At 35.4% G+C, this 17,087-nt stretch overlaps 3 protein-coding genes and 2 pseudogenes across 4 annotated transcripts; 1 reads left to right on the top strand and 4 right to left on the bottom strand.

Annotated features, from left to right (window-relative positions):
* Nucleotides 1–1,670, bottom strand: LOC108482706 (UDP-glycosyltransferase 89A2-like; annotated as a pseudogene).
* A 2,242-nt stretch (nt 1,671–3,912) lies between these two features.
* LOC108480593 (UDP-glycosyltransferase 89A2-like) lies at nt 3,913–5,857 on the bottom strand. The gene has a single exon (XM_017783644.2). It carries the CDS (start codon nt 5,689–5,691, stop codon nt 4,267–4,269), a length of 1,425 nt encoding a protein of 474 aa, XP_017639133.1. The 5' UTR covers nt 5,692–5,857; the 3' UTR covers nt 3,913–4,266.
* A 1,734-nt stretch (nt 5,858–7,591) lies between these two features.
* On the bottom strand, nt 7,592–9,255 carry LOC108483187 (UDP-glycosyltransferase 89A2-like). Its single transcript, XM_017786452.2, has one exon. It carries the CDS (start codon nt 9,078–9,080, stop codon nt 7,683–7,685), a length of 1,398 nt encoding a protein of 465 aa, XP_017641941.1. The 5' UTR covers nt 9,081–9,255; the 3' UTR covers nt 7,592–7,682.
* Nucleotides 9,256–11,571: 2,316 nt separating this feature from the next.
* On the bottom strand, nt 11,572–14,833 carry LOC108483185 (pentatricopeptide repeat-containing protein At1g77360, mitochondrial-like). 2 transcript variants are annotated; one of them, XM_017786450.2, is made up of 2 exons: nt 14,595–14,833; nt 11,572–14,223 (listed from the first exon to the last, which is right to left on the bottom strand). In XM_017786450.2, the coding sequence occupies exon 2, from the start codon at nt 14,130–14,132 to the stop codon at nt 12,660–12,662; it is 1,473 nt and encodes a 490-aa protein (XP_017641939.1). In that variant the 5' UTR covers nt 14,133–14,223; nt 14,595–14,833; the 3' UTR covers nt 11,572–12,659. The 2 variants fall into 2 exon arrangements, with proteins under 2 accessions (XP_017641939.1, XP_017641938.1); XM_017786449.2 differs by having other exon boundaries at nt 12,544–14,239.
* A 243-nt stretch (nt 14,834–15,076) lies between these two features.
* LOC108483186 (6-phosphogluconate dehydrogenase, decarboxylating 1-like) lies at nt 15,077–17,008 on the top strand (annotated as a pseudogene).
* The last annotated feature ends 79 nt before the right edge of the window (nt 17,009–17,087 follow it).

The raw sequence follows: 17,087 nt of genomic DNA, 5'->3' as shown, positions 1-17,087 counted from the left end.
TTTTCATACAGTATAGTTTTCTTCCCTTATGTCTTATTTATCAGAAATGAAAACATAGGTCCTCCGGTTTATGTACGAGTATCTGTTACAACATGTTTAGATGTATTTTTCCTCACACTATCCTCTCCTGAGGTGTTTGTTTATTTTGAAAAAGAAAACACAATATCTTCTCCGATAAAATAAAAGGATTTATCACCCTCCTAGTTGACCCAATTCTTCCACAAATCTATCCAAATCTTTCATGGAACTTCCCCCATGACTCACTGCTGCCAAAGCCTTCTCTTTGAGATCTTTTGCGTTGGCCTTCATCCCTCCACTCTCAGTCATAACCTCGGCAATGGCTCGGCCTAGTTCATCAGAATCAGGAACTGAGTCTGCACCTTCACACACCCTAACAGCCACACCTATATTATCCACCAAGAGCCTGGCGTTCAGAAACTGGTCAGCCTCCATAGGCCAAGCCAATATCATGACTCCAGCCACTATCCCTTCCAAAACCGAGTTCCACCCACAATGACAGAAATCAACCCACTGCTTTGTGGTTCAGTACCAACACTTGCGGTGCCCACCCTTTTATCACCAAACCTTGACCCGCGGTTCGTTGCTCGAACCCGTAGGGTACTACTCCGAACCCTTCGACCTGCTGTTGGGTTGTGCCTGATTTCACCACCCAGATAAATCGTGTGCCACTCTTTTCAAGCCCATTAGCCAAGGCTTCCATTTGTTCTTTTCTCAACAGCTTTTGACTCCCAAAACAAACATAAACAACTGAACCATCGGGGCATCGATCAAGCCAAGTCAAGACCTGGTCATTCATCTCAGACACTGAACCTGAATTGCCTCGATCCGATACATCAGGGCCTATTAAACTTAGTGGTCCAACACTGAAAACACGATTATGACCTACATGTGTCTTCAACCACTGAACATATTCAGCTTCCAAATCTTCAAAGGAATTTATAAAACAACCCGAGCTCTTTGTATTTGCAACATGTCCATCCTTGATCATCTCCAAATCGGGATCCGATGGTTTGTAGAGCTTAAACAAGGATGGAAAATGTTCCTGCTTGAAGACCGGGGATCCAGGTAAATTACCAAACTCTATTTCACTCAAAGACGTCACTTTTTCAACGTTGTTCCAAATATAATCAAAGATAGAACCCACAAATGCAACTGAAGAGTAGAAAGTGAGTCTGGGTATTTGCAAGCGGATTGCAAGGCATTGAGTCCAACCAAGGAAGAAATCAGAGACGATGGCAACCGGAGGTTCAGAGTGAGAGTCGAACCACTCCACTAAAGGGTCATGAAGTTTGCCTAAAGCTACCATGATGGGGAGGTTACCACTGTTGCCAAGGTCTTTAACATGTTCAACGCCTGGTGGGATGAGATGGTGAGAAGGGAAAGGGAAAACAAGGGGAGTAATGGAAGGGTGAGAAGAGAGGAGAGGAGAAAGGACAGGGAGGTTTTTAGGGGTGACTAAGATGGTGATGGTTAGCCCCCGGAGAGCAAGTTGGTGCGTAAGGTCTAGGAGGGCAAGCATGTGGCCTTGAGCTGGGTATGGGAACACCAAGATGTGAGGGTGAGGGTTGGGTCTGGTGGCAGTGGTGGCCATGGTTAATTTGATTTGGGATTATTTTTGAAATCAAACTTTTTCAAATCAAATATTTTCATTTCTCAAAGTTGATTTGGGGTTCTTTTATTGATTTAATAAAAAATTTAGCCTTCTAATATTTACACATTATATCAGTTTGATCTTAAATATAAAATATTGAACAAATTAGCTCTTTTTGGTCACAAAATTTATCATTTTATTTCAATTTAAAAAAATGATATAATGTATAAACATTTAAGGGCTAAATTTTATTTTTTTATTCATTTAAGATTCATGATTATCTTTTAACAATATCTTTTATATGGTTTGAATTTGAGTTTTCTCTCAAAATTAATGTGTCTTACCACTAGATTTAACAGTTTTTGGTATAATCTATCTGATTTATTAAGAAGAGATTAAGTTCAGATAGTATCCATACATGATAGAATTTAAGCTCAAATAAATTTTAACAAAGCTTATATTTAATTTACATGTTTGGGACTTGAATTTGAACATTCAAAAATTTAAGAGTTAGATTTTTCCATTTCAATCAAGTCCTTGTTAGGGCCAGTTCTGCATTGATTTTCAAAAGCACTTCTGGCTCCATAAGCACTTCTGGAAGAAAAGTTGTGCAGAACAAGCTATTTTTGACTGAATTTTTTAGTTTTTCAGAAGTGCTTTTGAAAAGCACTCCTGAAAAGGAAAAACTAAAATTTTTAGCTTTTTCTCTCCCAAAAACACTTTTAGTGCTTAATTACTTTTTCACCCCTCCAATAACATAGTACTTTCTCTTTTTTTTTCTTGGTACTTAATTATAAATGTGTTAAAATTATTAATTAAAAATAAAAAAATTTAAAATACTAATTACAAATATTTAATAGTTATATTTAAATATTTAAAATATAGTTTATATATTCTAATTAAATTTTATAAATAATTAATATTTATTGCTTTAAAATATTTAAAATTTATACTTTATATATTAAAATATTAACAAGAAATTATAATAATTTTTTATATTCTTAATAAAATATAATAATATTAATTAATTTGAATATTATTTAAATGCATATTTGTTACTTGATAATAATATGTTTAAAATGGACATTTTATTTTTCAAAAGTACTTTTTAATGTAAATGCTAAACACTCAAATTTTAAATTAAACTTTTCAAAAATATTTCTCAAAAATATTTTTTCACAGTACTTTTTAAAAGTACTTTTCAAAAGTATTGTCAAACTAGCCTTTAGCCTTTTAGGCAACTTAGCTCCTTTATTGTTTAACAAATATTTTTATTAATATTTAAATATATTCAATGGGATGTTACATATTTCAAAATGTGTACTTGACTAATGATTCCATTTTCACCATGCTTTCATTTTAAGCAAAAGTATAGCAATGAAAAAGAATATTATCCCCCTTTTTGTCATATCAAAATCAATTGCAAGCACAATTTTCAATTATATGTCTTCTAAAAAACAAATAACATGTCCCTACCATAAACTATGTTGGAGACTTTAATACAACAAGACCATAAAAATGCAAAGACTTAAAAATAAAGTGATAGAATTGTTCATGAACTTTGAAGGCTTTTTTGAAATTTGAGATTGATTTGAGTAAAATTTTTAGGTCTAAAAAATTAAACTCGTTTAAAATATGAGTTTAGCTTGAGTTTGAATATTTAAGGCCTGAGCTTAATCTATTTTTAAGTATAAAATATTTTATATTATGTAATTTAAACACATTAAAAAGTAAACATATATACTAAATATATAATACTACTTTAATATAAACATTAAAATAATATTAAGATAATTATATAAAAAATTTTAATAAATAAAAATATATACAATTATTAAATATTAAAATAAAAAATTTTAATTTTTTTATAAATAATGTGGGCTGATCTAAAATAAGTTTGGGTTAGTTTTTTGTAAATTTAGACGGGTTTAGACAAAATTTTAAGTTCATATTTCGAGTCGGACTATGCTTAAGGGAAAGTATAAAAATTAACTCAAACTTATTAACCTGAACTAACTCGACACATGTACATCACTAAAAGTAAGCAAGAAGTAGACAATAGGCCTAATTGTGAAAGATCTAAAATCAAGCGTAAGCCAACCTAAGCGTAAGCCAACCTAAGTAAATGAAAAAACCAAATCATTCCATCATCTCCGTCTCTAAATTCAGAAATCTATTCCAAATTAGTCTAAATATGAATAATCTCAACATAAATTATCTTCATTTAGATCTTCCAGTAATGGGGGCAAAAGATGAATCAAGTCAGAAGATGAGCAATATCAAGCCGCAAAGTATGAGAGTTTGTAAACACTAATTAACTATTGATGTCACTAAAAATGCATAGAAGAAGAATTTGAAGCTTTTGAGGTGGAGAAACTTATATGCATACATGGATGATAATGAAGCATCAAGAAACTTGAACAAAACACCATCTCTTCTGATTTAATTGCTCTAGGTAAGACATGACACCATCTTTCATATTTTCATACTTGCTTCTGTTTATGTTCTTCATGGTTGTTTTGTTATTTGTCCACCTGCGAATGCTTAACTGCAGATTCTTATTACGACAAACAATATATATATATATATATATATATATATATATATATTTTACAGAGAAAAGATAGCCTTGTCTGATAACCCAGAAGGATTTATCACCTTCCAAGTTGACCCAATTCTTTCACAAATCTAACCAAATCATTCATGGAGCATCCCCCATGACTCACTGCTGCAAAAGCCTTCTCTTTCAGATCTTTCGCCTTGGTCTTCATTCCTCCACCCTCAGTCATAGCCTCGGAGATGGTTCGGCCTAGTTCATCTGAGTTAGGAACCGAGTCGGCACCCTCACACACCCTCAGACCCACTCCTATATCATCCACCAAAAGCCTGGCGTTCAGAAACTGGTCAGCCTCCATAGGCCAAGCCAACATCATAGCTCCACCCACTATCGCTTCCGAAACCGAGTTCCACCCACAATGACTCAGGAATCCACCCACTGCCTTGTGGTTCAGTATCAAGGCCTGAGGTGCCCACCCTTTTATCACCAAACCTTGACCTGCGGTTCGTTGCTCGAACCCATCGGGTACAACTCCAAACCCTTCGACATGCTGTTGGGTTGTACCCGGTTTCACCACCCAGATAAAACGTGTGTCACTCTTTTCAAGCCCATTAGCCAAGGCTTCCATTTGTTCTTTTCTCAACAGCTTTTGACTCCCAAAGCAAACATAAACAACAGAACCATCGGGGCATTGATTGAGCCAAGTCATGACTTGGTCATTCAGGTCAGAACTCGAACCCGAATTGCCCCTATCCGAGACATCGGGGCCTATCACACTTAGTGGTCCAACATTGAAAACACGATCATGAGCTACATGTGTCTTCAACCATTGAATATATTCACCTTCCAAAGCATCAAAGGAATTTAAAACATAACCCCAACTCTTTGCATTTGCAAGAAGTCCATCCTTGACAAACTCCCAGTCAGGATCTGATCTTTTGTAGAGCTTAAACAAAGATGGCAAATGTTCTTGCTTGAAAACCGGTGAACCAGGTAAATGACCAAACTCAACTTCACTCAAAGACTTCACTTTTTCAACATTGTTCCAAATATAATCAAACACAGAAACCAGAAAAGCTCGTGTAGAGAAGAAAGCAAGTCTAGGTATTTGCAAGCGGGTAGCTAGGTGTTGAGTCCAACCTAGGAAGAAATCAGAAATGACGGCAACTGGAGGATTAGACTGAGAGTTGAACCAGTTGAACAAAGGGTCTTCAAGTTTGCCTAAAGCAGCCATGATAAGGCGGTTCCCACTGTTGCCGACGTCTTTAACATGTTCAACACCTGGTGGGATGAGAGGGTGAGAAGGGAAAGGGAAAACAAGGGAAGTAATGGAAGAAGGGTGAGAAGAGAGCAGAGGAGAAAGGAAAGGTAGGTTTTTAGGGGTGACTAAGATGGTGATGGTTAGGCCATGGAGAGCTAGTTGGTGAGTGAGGTCCAGGAGGGCAAGCATGTGGCCATGAGCTGGATATGGGAACACCAAGATGTGAGGGTGAGGGTTGGATCTGGTGGCATCGGCAGCCATGGTGGCTGGTTGATAAAGGCTCAATGGTCGACACACGAAGAGAGGTAGGCAGCTGGTGTCAGTGATGATAGAATTAAGAAGATAAAATAGCTGAGTTGTAAAGACAGGAGAGTGGAGACCGAAGACTTCATCAATGGGGTCGACAAGTCAACAATATGAATTTTTTTAGTTAAATTTTGTTATTATTCCTTATATTTTAATTTGATCAATTTTAGTTCCTTTATTTTTCAAATTTTTAAATTTTAATCCTAACCCAAACAACAAAGGTTAAAATTCATTTATTTAAATTCAATTATTAGTTATGTATTATATGTATAGTTATTGATTTCGTCCATATATTCTCCTATTAAATTATTTTAAGTCCTTATACTTTTTAAAATTTCAATCTTCACTCAAATAAAAATCATTAATCCATTAATTAAATTTTTAATAAATAATTTGTGTAATTAATAAGCTAACATGGTTTTACACATAGTAATGTGTTGGCCACATGCAATTTTAAAAATAGCACAACTTAATGAATATACCAATTGTCATTTGGTGATGATCGAAATTTTAAAATTTAAAAAGTAAAGGAACTAAAAATGACCAAATTAGAGTACATGTTAAACCCGCAAAATATAAAAACTAATAATAAAATTTAACCATCTTTTCCTTATATGAGTAAATACTTAAGTTTGTTTTAGAGTTAGAAGTATAATGGGTATGATTATTTTAAGTAGTGCATGAAGATTAATTATTATAAATTATATTTAATTTATAATTAAATAAATTTGAATAGTATTGTAAGCATATGTTCTTACTAGACTTAACTATGGGTTGAATTATTCGATCAAGCCTAAAAATTCGTCCTAAAAATGAAAAGATTTAAATAAAAATATAAGTCCAAAAAATAAACTTAAACAAGATTTATTTTCTAAATAGAAATATCCCAACTAGAGGTGATCATGGGCCGGGTAGGACTGGGCCCAGCAAAAATTTTAGGCCCGTCTACTAGTCCCGGGCCCGGCCCGGCCCGAAATAAAATTGCTAAGCTGGCTCTGCCTTTGACCCACCCATATTAAATTTTTTTGCTTATTTCATTAAATAAAAAATTTTTAAAAATATAATAAATCAAATATATTTAAAAACATAAAAATAAATATTAAAACAAATAAAAAAATACTAAAACAATTCTTAAAACAATACACAAATTGATAATATAATAAAAAATAATTATATTAAAATTTAAAATAATTAAAATAAAATAAAATATATATTAATATATAATTGGGCCAGTCGGGCCGGGCCCAAAAAAAAAACTCTTACCCGAGGCGGACCCATTTTCTAAACGGGCCTTATTTTTTTGTCCAAGCCCATTTTTCGGGCCTATATGTTTACCCAAACCCTCCCATTTTTCGAGTGGGTCTTCGGGCAAAGCCGGACCGCCCGGCCCATGATCAGCTCTAATCCCAACAATGTAAATAAAAATAAGGACTTAAAAAGACAAGCCATATCCAAAATCATGCAATCTAAATTTAGTGGTTTACGCGAAGTTAGTTTAAATATCAACATTAAAAAGTCAAATAATCTCATCTCAACATAAATTATCATCATCTAAATTTTCTAGTGATGGTGGCGAAAGATGATACAAGTGTTAACATAAGATTTGCAAAGATCCAACGACGATGGCAAAAAATGAAATCGAGCCAAAAGGTAAATAATATTAAGCCACAAAATACGAAAATTTGTAACGAGTTGATTTAAGTGTTTAACATAAGATTGCAAAAATCCAATGGAAATGAAAAGTACTAGAGTCTTGAGCAATATGATGAGTACTAATCTATTGTATCGATTATCAAATCGTCACTTAAAACTCGTTAAATAAACTTTTTTAAAGAAAAACCTAACAATCTAGTAATTTAAATAAAAACTTTCGAATGTCTCGATAACGATTTTATAATTAGTAATAATTTAATAACATTCAATATAGTTTACCCTAAAAAGACTTATCACCCTCTAAGTTGACCCAATTCTTCCACAATTCTATCCAAATCTTTCATGGAGCTTTCCCCATGACTCACTGCTGCCAAAGCTTTTTGTTTGAGATCTTTAGCCTTGGTCTTCATTCCTCCACCCTGGGTCATTGCCTCAGCAACGGCTCGACCCAATTCATCCGAGTTAGGAACCGTGTCAGCACCCTCACACACCCTAACACCCACACCTATTTCATCAACCAAAAGCTTAGCATTCACAAATTGGTCAGCCTCCATAGGCCAAGCCAATATCATAACTCCACCCACTATCCCTTCCAAAACTGAGTTCCACCCACAATGACTCAAAAACCCACCCACTGCCTCATGGTTCAATATCAACACCTGTGGCGCCCATTCTTTTATAACCAAACCCTGACCCGAAACCCGTTCCTCGAACCCATCGGGTACATCTCCGAACCCATTGTTCGTACCCGGTTTCACCACCCAAACAAAACGTCTGCCACTCTTTTCAAGCCCTTTAGCTAAAGCTTCCACTTGTTCTTTGTTCAAAAGCTTTTGACTCCCAAAACAAACATAAACAACGGAACCATCAGGGCATTGATCAAGCCAAGTCATGACCCGGTCCGAACCCGAACTCGGATCCGAATCTCCCCGATTGCCTATCAAACTCACAGGTCCAACACTATAAACACGATTATGACCTACATATGTCTTCAACCATTGAATATATTCGGTTTCCAAACCATCAAATGAATTCAAAACACAACCCCAACTCTTTGTATTTGCTAAAATCCCATCCTTAACAAACTCGCAATCAGGATCTGATTGTTTATAGTGTTTAAACAAGGATGGGAAATTTTCTGGCTTGAAAACAGGTGAACCAGGCAAATGGCTAAGCTTTATTTCACTCAAAGACTTCAGTTTTTCAATGTTGGACCACATATAATCAGATAGAGAGACCACAAAAGCACCTGAAGCGAAGAAAGTGAGTCTGGGTATTTGTAACTGAGTCGCGAGTCGTTGAGTCCAACCGAGGAAGAAATCGGAAATGATGGCAACTGGTGGATTACTCTGAGAGTTGAACCAGTTGAGTAAAGGGTCATGAAGCTTGCCTAAAGCGGCCATTACAGGGAGGTTCCCACTGTTGCCAAGGTCTTTAACATGTTCAACGCCTTGTGGGATGAGAGGGTGAGAAGGGAAAGGGAAGACGAGGGGTGTAATGGAAGAAGGGTGAGAAGAGAGGAGAGGTGAAAGGGAAGGGAGGTTTTTAGGGGTGACTAAGATGGTGATGGTTAGGCCTCTAAGGGCAAGCTGGTGGGTGAGGTCTAGGAGGGGAAGCATGTGGCCTTGTGCTGGGTATGGGAACACTAAGATGTGAGGGTGAGTGGCGGTGGCGGTGGCGGCGGCGGACATGTTGGTTGATGGTCGACACTTGAAAGAGAGGAAAGCTTGTTTAGAAAGATGAATGAATTGGCTTTGTTGTGAGGTAGGATACGTAAAGACTACTAACAGGTTGACTGGTCAAACTCTTTTTTTTTTGGGGGGGTGGGAATTCGTAGCTGAATTTGTCACTTCAACTTGTAATTGTGATACATATTAAATTAATTTACATATTTTTTAAAATTTATACCTGACACATGTCTTGTCATGTAATTATATAAAATTGGTTCTAAAATTAGGCATCCATTTATAGATGCACAAAATATACCTAAATAGAATTTATTCCAAATTTAAAAAACAAACAAATATAGAATTGATTCTAAAATTAAATAAAGTTGATTCCAAAATTAAACGGTAAGATTAAATTGTTTTCAAAAATAGATGAAAATTGCATTTATTATGATTTGTAGTAGGTCTTGATTATTATAGTAATATTGTCAAATGTCAATATTTTTATCAATGAGACCCATTACTTTTATATACATGATTTAGTAGCTAATTTAAATGTTTAACAAATATTTTTTATTGCTAATTGAGTCTTAGCTCGACTAGCATCAGTTTTGTTGTCAGTATAAAAATATGTGGTAAGTGCATTAAAATACATTATACTCTTATTTAAGAGTTGAGAAGAGTTATGAGTAGTTCTAGGCATTGTATCAAAAAGATCATATATGGTAAGAATTTATAACAAGATTACTGTTAGAAAAATAAATATTTTTTATTAATATTAGATTATAATATATTGTATGAAGTAGGTTAAAGATTTTAATGTTTCAGGTTTAAATCTTAATTGTAGATTTGTATTATTTCCTATATATTTTATGAAAAATTCAAAAATATACTCTCTTTTTTTTAATTTGGGTCAATCTAATTTAAATTTAGATTTTCTAAATATTTTTAGTCTCTTAGCCAAAGTTTAATTTATGTAATTTAGTTGTTCGTTTTATTGCTTAATAAATATATATTACTAATATTTATAGATTATTGTTCTATATACCGTCGTGAGTAAAAGAATTCACAAGTGTCATTTGTTTTAGGATGTAATAAAATAATAATTAAATAATTTAAAAGATACTTGACATCATCCTAAACCGCTTGTAGAGTTTTTTATTTTTTAAAGAATAATTTAATCTTTGAATTGATAATTTTTCCACTTTGATCTCTCTATTTTTTTTCATATTAATCTCAAATTTTAAAATTTTTCTCAACTTGATCCTTAAAAACATGTATTTTATTAAAGTGTGATGACGTATTATTCTAAGTTTATGTCTTATCATCACTTAAAATTTTTTTAATTATATAATATTTTTATGATTTTGTGCATTTTTATTTTTATAATTTTTTAAAAATTTCCAGGTGTAAAATCCCAATTCAAAGATCAAATCAAATCGAGAAAATTCTAAATCTTAAGATTAATGTGAAAGAAGAAATTTAGGGATCAATTTGAAAAATATTCAAGTTGAAGGATTGAATATTATTTTATCCCTAAACAATAAATGAAGTTGTAATTTTAGGGAAACCTAAGGTGAAGAGAGACGAGACGTAAAGACTTAAAAGGGCAAAGAATTAAAATATCAAATGAAGTAAAAGACTAAAAGGTTTAGAATTAAATTTAATTGACATTTGTTTCTTAGGAAAAATTACATTAATGGTATTGATTTATAAGTTTTTGAGATGAAACCGATCAACCATTAACTCTCAATTAGATTGGTTCAATTAAATAAATTATTAACAATCACAAATATTAAAAAATAGAGAATCAATTCAACTAGATTTTTAGCCCAATTCGTACCAATTTTACAAGTCAATTAATCCAACCCTTATCCTAAATCAATATCTTAATCGAATCTTGATTGGACCGGTCCAATCAGTCAATCCGATTTTGAAAATAGTACTTTTAGCCGCATAATTGCATGATTTTGACTTATAGATCTTTTTTTTTTTTTACCCTTGGTTATTGGAACACACTTTAAGCAATTCGTACCAGTTTTACAAGTCAACTAATCCAACCCTTATTCTAAATCAATATCCTAACCAAGTCTTGATTGGACTGGTCTGATCAGTCAATCCGATTTTGAAAATAGTGCTTTTAGCCGCATGATAGCATGATTTTGACTTATAAATCTTTTCTTTTTCTTTTCTTTATTTTACCTTTGATTATTAGAACACACTTTAAGCAATTCGTACTAGTTTTACAAGTTTACTAATCCAACCCTTATTCTAAATCAATATCCTAACCAAGTCTATCCTAACCAAGTCTTGATTAGACTGGTCTAACCAGTCAATCCAATTTTGAAAATAGTACTTTTAGCCGCATTATAGCATGATTTTGACTTGTAGACCATTTTTTTTTTTACCTTTGGTTATTGGAACACACTTTAAGCAAGGATTTCAAAACTAAACCAAACTCGAACAAATCAAGCTATTGATTCTTGATTCAATTGGTCTAAATTAGTTCAAACAATTTAATTAAACAAATTGTTTAAAAAATCATAAAAATAAAAAATACAAAACTACGAAAAAGACGAGAACAATTCAACCAATTTCGAACAATTCACAGGCCAACCAATTTAACCCTACTTCGGATTGATACCCTACTAGTTCTCGACACGACCGATGCAATTCTCCGGTTTAAACAACGTTGACTTTGAAGTAATACACTAGTGTTTAGGGTTAATAGCACCCTATTAGTTCAGTTTTAACCATAGTTGTCTAACCCGGATCAAACTAAACAAGCCGGTCAAACCGGGAACTGACTAGAGTACCGGTCTAGACAGAATATTTAGACCGTTTCAAGAGCAAACCACTACAAACAGAACTCGAACTGCCAAACCGTCAAAATTCGAACCGCTGAAAAGGAAAATCAGCTTTTCAATTTCTTAGCCAAAATTATTGCCCAAACCAAAAAAAACAGCCAAACCAATCCTAGCCTAAATCCTTAAAATCCGACCAAAATCAATCCTTAAAAAAAATGAATTTAAAAAAAAAAAAAAAACCTAATCTAAGCACAAAATGGATTCGATTCATATCCATAAATCGATATGAGATTATGACCCTTTGAATACATGAAACTTCATGTACTTTGCATCCAATTTTCTTTCAAAAGCCTACTATAGCACCACAAAAAAGCTATGTATGCTCTCTATTGCAATGTTGCATACTATCAAATACCGACACGAACCCGAAACTCAAGCAAATATTACCACCAAAAACAAGACAAAGATCCAAATTTATAATCATCTAGGTGAATGCCATTGTCATGTTTTATGCAATAAAATCTCCCAAACTTTACATGTCATTTGGGTCACAACATGCAATGCAAGTAGGGAAAACACAAAAGGGAGACAAAGAAAATATGCCAAGAGAACAACTGCCACAACAATGTAGGCAAGGAGATATTAACCTGCAAAAGAAAAAATAAATAGCACGAGCTGCATTTACTAGATAAAGTTCATCTCGTTAACGATTACCACAGCTGTACATGTCATCAAAATGAGAGAAAAGATGTAACAAAGAAACTTCTATATAAAATATGTGACAAAGATGTTCATATCATGACATCTTCATAGCTTTCCATTCCCTTGAAAGACTATCATATTTATCTCTAAAACTTCTACCCTTTTTGTAAAAAGGGTTCTTTAATTTCTCCATCGTTGAATCGTATATGTTAATTCTTCTATCGAGCATTGTTTCGACAAATCTTTTCACTTCTACTAACCTACCTAAGTTGCAAAGCCCAATGAGTAACTCATTAGCACTTTCATCGAGCGTTAAGACATGATTCTCAACCATGTGATTCCACATATTAATTGCCATTTCGGGGTCATCGTTCTCCAACAACATCTTAATAGCCGCGGCGTAATTAGAACTTGTAGGAGGCCACTCGTTCTTCGTCATCTCGACAAAGAACTTCCCCACCTCGCGAACCATCTTATTCCTCACCAAGCAATGGAAAATCATGTTGTAAGTCAAAGAATCGGGGAAAGCTCCGTGGAATGCCATCTCATCGAGGAACCGGAAAGCATCATGCACGTTATCGTTGTTGCATAACACACTGATCAATGCATTGTACATAATCAAATTGGGCAACAGCCCACCACCCACCATTGTATCCCACAATGGAATTATTTGGGCTGAGTCATTTTGCTTGACGAGAATATCGAGAGTGTTAGAGAAAAATTTCAAACCTGGTAAGCAGTCATTCTTCTTCATAACTTGCAAAAATTTGAGAGCTTCATCGACTTGAGAGCCACAAACAAGCGTGGTCAAAAAGGCATCGTAAGCAGAAATGTGATTCGGACTCCATCCTACTCTGACTACCATCTCGCCAAACGTGTTCTTGGCCTTAGCCAAATTGCCTTCTTTCTCCCACCCTTCAAGCAAAATGGCAAAAGTATCCCCATCAGGTGGGATCTTCATCTTGATCTTATCAAAAAACTCTATAGCAACCGACATCTGATTGTCCTCATGGCAAATTGCACTAAGAAGTGAATTGACTGCAACAACATCTTGTTCTACACCGTATCTATCCATGACATCAAAACTCATGGTAGCCTCACTAAACCGATGCGCAATACAATAGCTGCTGAAGACAGAGCCGAACGTTGTAGTTGAAAGAAAACCCTCTTGCTTCATGGAGCGCATAGCATCCCACATCGGTTCAAAGCTTTGATTCTTCCCAAGCAAATCGACTATAAGATTCCACGCATAAGCAGAGGGCTTGACGAAGCACCCGGCCCACCTAAAGAACTTGATGGCAGACAACGGCTGATTGTAAGAAAAACCAAGGACTTGTTGGATGTCATCGGAAGTAGGGATAATCCCAGTGGAAGAAAGCGCAGATTCAATATCATGTGGAGAGACTCGGGTAAGGAGGTCGCAAAGGATTCGAACTGTTGGAGAAATATCGGGTGCATCATGGTGTGTGGGGAAACGCTGGGGTTGAAGATTGTTCGGGATCGACCGTAGTTGGTTTTCGGGTTTTCTTGGGAGTTTAGTGCTATGGTTTTCAGCTATGGTTTCCATTCAGTTAAGACCTATAGAAGACTATACTCTATACACTACAGTGAAGGCAATAGATTCATTTCCGTCTCCGGCCGACCAGGCCGATCATAGCCTATAAACAAATATACCTGTACTCAAAATCACATGCAAGATTACAATATAAATAATAAATTATCTAAACCAATTCTCAACCACCATCACGATCTCCTTCTCAACAGTGTCCACGACAAACAATCAAACACGAATCAACAAAAATGAAAACAATTATCATCAATTCATATAAACATAGAAGCCACCATTAGCCGCAGTGTTGGGCCAACATGAACAACTTAAATTTGCTTTTCTTTTTTCTAACATTTTTCAACCAATCGAAATAAAACAAAATCCCCAATTCCAACATTCAAAATTCAAAAAGAAAAAAAAGCAGCACCCAAAGACTCCAATCATGAACCAGAAAATCACAAAAGGGTTGCATAACAATACCTGGATTTGCCGCGATACCTGGCGCCGTAAATTAGGGATTTTTTGCGCCAAAACTTGCTTCCGATTTCGGAATTTAGGCGAGCTTACGCTCGTCCCCGTAATTTGTGTACGTTTTTTCTTTCCCTTTCACTTAATTTAAAGCACAACTTCAGAATCCTCCTGCCTGTGTTTGTGTAGGTTAAAGGATTGCAACTTTGGCCCAGGATGGTCTTACATTTGATAGAAAGCCCGATTTTATTACTGTTCTTTACAATTGGACCCATTTATATTAGGCTTAATATCTCTTTTAGCCCCTGTACTATAGCTAAATTATTACTTTGGTATTTGTATATTTTTTTTAAAGGGTAAACTGCAACAAAGGTTACTAAATTATTAGTAAGTTATGTTTTGGTCTCTTAACTTCAAAATATTACAAAATGATCATAGAATTGTTCAAAAGTTTTCATTTAAATAAATGGATTGTTAAAATCATTATCGTACGAGCTTCTATATTCGCACCGCCATTTTTAACGGAAATGATCAATATGCTCTTTGATCTACATAAGTCTCTTATATTAGGTCAGGTCTTCGCCGATAAAACCGAAAAAACCGTGAAGCTTTTAGACTAAAGCAGACAATACCTTGCAGATTGGCTGCGGGTCTCAACAGACCTTTTTTTCTGGCCTTATAGCAGATGTATATATCGATATGCAACACCCGCTTGTGTATTTGTTTCTCTGTGTACATATGTATGTATGTATGTATAATGTTTGAATAGTTATGCCATTTGACTGATGATGTTAAATTTCTTATGTTGCAGATAATAATGGTTGCCCTTACTAGAATCGGCCTTGTTGGCCTTGCTGTCATGGGCCAAAATCTCGCCCTAAACATTGCTGAAAAGGGATTCCCGATTTCCGTTTACAACCGCACCACTTCGAAAGTCGATGAGACAGTTGAAAGAGCTTAACAGGAAGGAAATCTCACTTTATACGGATTTCACGATCCCAAATCCTTTGTCCATTCAATCCAGAAACCGCGTGTTGTAATCGTGCTTGTGAAAGCCGGACCTCCTGTCGATGAAACCATTAAAACCTTATTGGTTTATTGGAGAAAGGAGATTGTATCATCGACGGGGGAAACGAGTTGTACGAAACAAGGAGAGGAGAGAGAAACCGTGGCGGAATGGGAGTTTCCGGTGGTGAAGAAGGAGCTCGGAGTGGACCTTCGTTGATGCCCGGAGGTTCCTACAAGGCTTATAAATATATAGAAGATATCCTTCTTAAGGTGGCAGTTCAAGTTACGGACAGCGGCCCTTGTGTTACTTACATTGGCAAAGGAGGATCCGGTAATTTTGTTAAGATGGTTCATAACGGGATCGAATACGGTGATATGCAGTTAATTGCCAAGGCTTACGATGTATTGAAATCAGCCGGGAAGCTCTCTAATGAAGAATTACGCCAGGTTTTCTCCAAGTGGAACAATGGGGAACTTCTAAGCTTCTTCGTCGAGATCACTGCGGATATATTCGGAATTAAGGATGACAAAGGAGAAGGATATTTGGTAGACAAGGTTTTGGATAAAACCGGAACGAAAGGTACCGGGAAATGGACAGTTCAACAAGCTGCCGAGTTATCTGTTGCGGCTCCTACAATAGCATTGTCCCTTGATTCGAGATTCCTTAGTGGTTTAAAAGACGAGAGAATCGAAGCTGCTAAGGTTTTCACATCATGGGGCCTCGGTGGTTTCATGGCTGATGTAGCTATCGATAAAAATAAGTTAGTTGATGATGTGAGACAAGCTCTATATGCATAAAAAATCTGTAGTTATGCACAATGAATGAACTTGATACGTGCAAAGAGCATTAAGAAGAGTTGGGACTTAAAACTCGGGGAGTTAGCTCGGATTTGGAAAGGGGGATGCATTATCCATGCTGTTTTCTCGGACCGTATAAAGAAGGCTTACGATAGAAACCCAAATTTGGCTAATCTCCTTGTCGATCCCGAGTTTGCTAAGGGGATTATGGAACGACAATCCGCTTGGAGAAGAGTTGTTTCCTTTTCTATTAATTTGGGCATTAGTATGCCAGGCATGTCGTCTAGCCTTGCTTATTTCGACTCATACCGGAGGGAAAGGCTTCTTGATAACTTAGTTCAAGCTCAAAAAGATTACTTCTGAGCTCATGCCTATGAGAGAATCGATATCCCAAAATCCTTCCATACTGAATGGTTCAAGATCGCCAAACGGTCAAATTTGTGATAGTTTTCGTTTGTGAACCGATGGTTAACCTTGCTTCTTAACACCTAAAAAAGAAATCTACAGAATTCAAAATCTCCAATTTAGTACATATATTATCCGATATGAGTATATTCAATTTTTTTAAAGTTGTCATTCATTCTTGAATTCGTGCTCAACTAAGCTCCCTCCAATCCTAGCACTTACATTATTATACTGTGTTTTCAACTCTCTCGGCCAAAGCCGGCCGAATTTTATCAAGACCTCAGCCCATTAGCC

This window comes from Gossypium arboreum, chromosome 4 (genome assembly GCF_025698485.1).
Source record: "Gossypium arboreum isolate Shixiya-1 chromosome 4, ASM2569848v2, whole genome shotgun sequence".
Classification (NCBI taxonomy): domain Eukaryota; kingdom Viridiplantae; phylum Streptophyta; class Magnoliopsida; order Malvales; family Malvaceae; genus Gossypium; species Gossypium arboreum.
The sequence above is the reverse complement of the archived record's forward strand: the minus strand, read 5'-3'. Positions and strand labels throughout refer to the sequence as shown.